This window comes from Nematolebias whitei, chromosome 3 (genome assembly GCF_014905685.2).
Source record: "Nematolebias whitei isolate Nwh7 chromosome 3, NemWhi1, whole genome shotgun sequence".
In the NCBI taxonomy this organism is placed as follows: domain Eukaryota; kingdom Metazoa; phylum Chordata; class Actinopteri; order Cyprinodontiformes; family Rivulidae; genus Nematolebias; species Nematolebias whitei.
In genome coordinates, this window is record NC_056500.1 from 32395365 (window position 1) to 32397877 (window position 2513).

The window sequence follows — 2513 nt, forward strand, 5'->3', positions numbered from 1 at the left end:
CAAGTATTGTTGGGTAACTGAATATTGTAATTAAATAAAAGTGGGCCTGTAAGGAACTGTGTCAAATTTAATCTTTGAAGTTTATTTTTGTCATTATTTACGAGGGTCACCCTCCTGCATATGCTGAGTCAAAGTAGAACGCTCTGCTGTAATTTGCAGAGAAGCTTTCCACAGTTTTGCCTGTTCTGAGAGTTGTAATCAATACCAGCACTAATGGAATTTACCAGCAGCTCGTGTAACATGTTGCGACAGGTTTTATTGTTGGAGTTCCTAACGTGGCACACCCACCTGCCACTCTTACACACAAACAGAGACACTGTTGCTTCATTTCATCTGGTTTATTCTCTTAAATATTGATTAGCTCCTCAAGTGCTCAGAAATAAAGAAATTAAAAAAACAAATACGGTTTTCTTATAAACAAATCGTAAAAATAAGTACTCCAAGTTGATCTTATATACAAATAATAATAATTAATAATAAAAATACCAATAATAATAATAATAATAATGAGTGAAACCCCATTAAAACAGTTTTAGAAATTACAAGTAATTCTAAAAGCTTTTCATTTCTTACAATTAAGAAAAAAAAGGTTTTGTACTGGATCAGAGGTCGACAGCATTTGTTACAACTTTTCAAGCGTCAGCGTCGAAACACGCCCGAAGTGTCTGCAGCAAGAACCAAAGTCCAGGTCCTTCAGTCCAACACGGACAATGATCCAGTCCACGCAGAGCTAGAAATAAAATCAAGAAAACTTCAGTCTGTCTGTAAAAACAGTCTCTTGGTTCTACTCTTTTCCAAGCCCATCTCTGACATGAGGTGGGGGGGTGACAACTTAACGACGCTCTATGACCCCCCTCCCCAGTCCTGCCACATCATCCCAAATCCTGCCACGAGGTTTTTATTTATTCATTTACGTTTCGTTACTTTTGTCTTTGCTCTGTGGGAGACGCGTCCTCTCCTCTTCAGAAGGTCTGGAGCTGCTGCGTCAGCATCAGCTGGCAGCCGCTGTTCACGTGGTTCATCACCTTCTGCTTCAGCTGCGCCACCTGCTCCCGCAGCATGTTGGCGGTGGACGCCAGCTCAGAGTTCTGGGACTTCAGGGTCTTCACTTTCTCCTCCAGCCGGGAGATCCGCTCCAGCTTCCTCTTCCGGCACTTGGAGGCGGCGATGCGGTTCCTCATGCGCTTCCTCTCCGCCTTGATGCGCTCCTGGCTCTCCATGTCGATGGGGGACAGAGGAGGGGTCTCCCCGGGCATCTCGGGCACGGTTTGGGGCTCCTCCTTGAGGGCCGCGAGCCGCGGGAGTGAGGCGGAGGACGGGTGGCCGTAAATGGGAAGCTGAGGCGGGGCTGCGGGGAAGGACATGGCCGGGGCGGAGGTGGTGTAGCTCGGCGCTGGCACGGAGCTCATGGCCGGGTTGAAAGAGTTCAGCTCCTCATAAACAGGAGAGTCGGAGCGCAGGTCGCTGCTGGTGTAAACAGAGGCGGAGGACACGGGTGGAAGGGCCGTGTTGCTCTGTGGAGCCGAGGTCACGCCGGTGGGGGCGGGCATGTGCTGGTGGTGGAGCTCCGCCAAGGCTCGGACGAACCCCTCCGCGAAGCCCTCCTGCTCGTCCGTGACGGTCTTCGAGCACAGGAACTGGGTCGGGGTTGGGGTGGTGGTGACGAGCCCGTTGCTGGACTGGATGATGAGCCGCTCCAGCTCCGGGGAGGCCAGCTTCAGCAGACCCACGTCCGGGGAGGTGAGGATGTCGGCCGCCTTGGCGCGGAGATGTGGCTTCAGAGAGCTGGCCGGGTCGGACAGGTTCAGCGTCATGGCGCGTTTCAGCGCCTTGGGGCTGCTGCTGCTGCTGAACCCGTAGCCGGCCGCGTCGTGCTTGGAGAAAGCGTTGAGCGAGTCGTCATAGAAAGTAGTTTCCATCTTGGTATACATAGAATAAAAAAATAATAAATAATCAAAACAAGCGCAGCAGCAAGGTCCTCTCTGTCCGCGAAGAAACTCCCAAACTTTGAGCTGTTGTCGACACAGGAACTCACTCCTGCCCCCGCTCTGCTGCTCGGTGGTTGTTCACTTGAAGGTACCAGCTCACAAAGCATTAGTCTGTATCCACAACTGCTCAGAGTCGAACTTTTTCTGAGCCTCCAGCTGCGTTTCAGCTCCTCTCTCCTCTGTCTTTGTGTTTATTCACTGTAACACAGGCAGCGCGTGGAGGCTAACCTTATCTGCGGCCCTGCCTCTCTAAAATTACCCATGATGTCATGCCCGGGTTCTGCTATTGGCTGGAGGGCGTGGTTTGAGGCGGAGTCAAAGCCGTCGATAAGGCGCGTTGCCTTGACGACCACCCAGAAGATTCTCTGTCTTGCGGTGGATTGTGGGATGAAGTAATGCAGCGAGGCAAAAGCGTGAGCGCGGTGCATTGTGGGATGACGTATTGTTTTTGAATATCTACCCGCTCTTTAGCGTCAGTGGCGAGATAGAGAGCGTCTCAGCTGTGTTTTTGTCTTGTCCTGATTA

General features: G+C 51.1%; 1 protein-coding gene across 1 annotated transcript; it reads right to left on the reverse strand.

Moving 5' to 3' along the window:
* Window positions 1-328: 328 nt before the first annotated feature.
* On the reverse strand, window positions 329-2224 carry jun (Jun proto-oncogene, AP-1 transcription factor subunit). The gene has a single exon (XM_037674839.1). It carries the CDS (start codon window positions 1929-1931, stop codon window positions 963-965), a length of 969 nt encoding a protein of 322 aa, XP_037530767.1. The 5' UTR covers window positions 1932-2224; the 3' UTR covers window positions 329-962.
* Window positions 2225-2513: the final 289 nt, after the last annotated feature.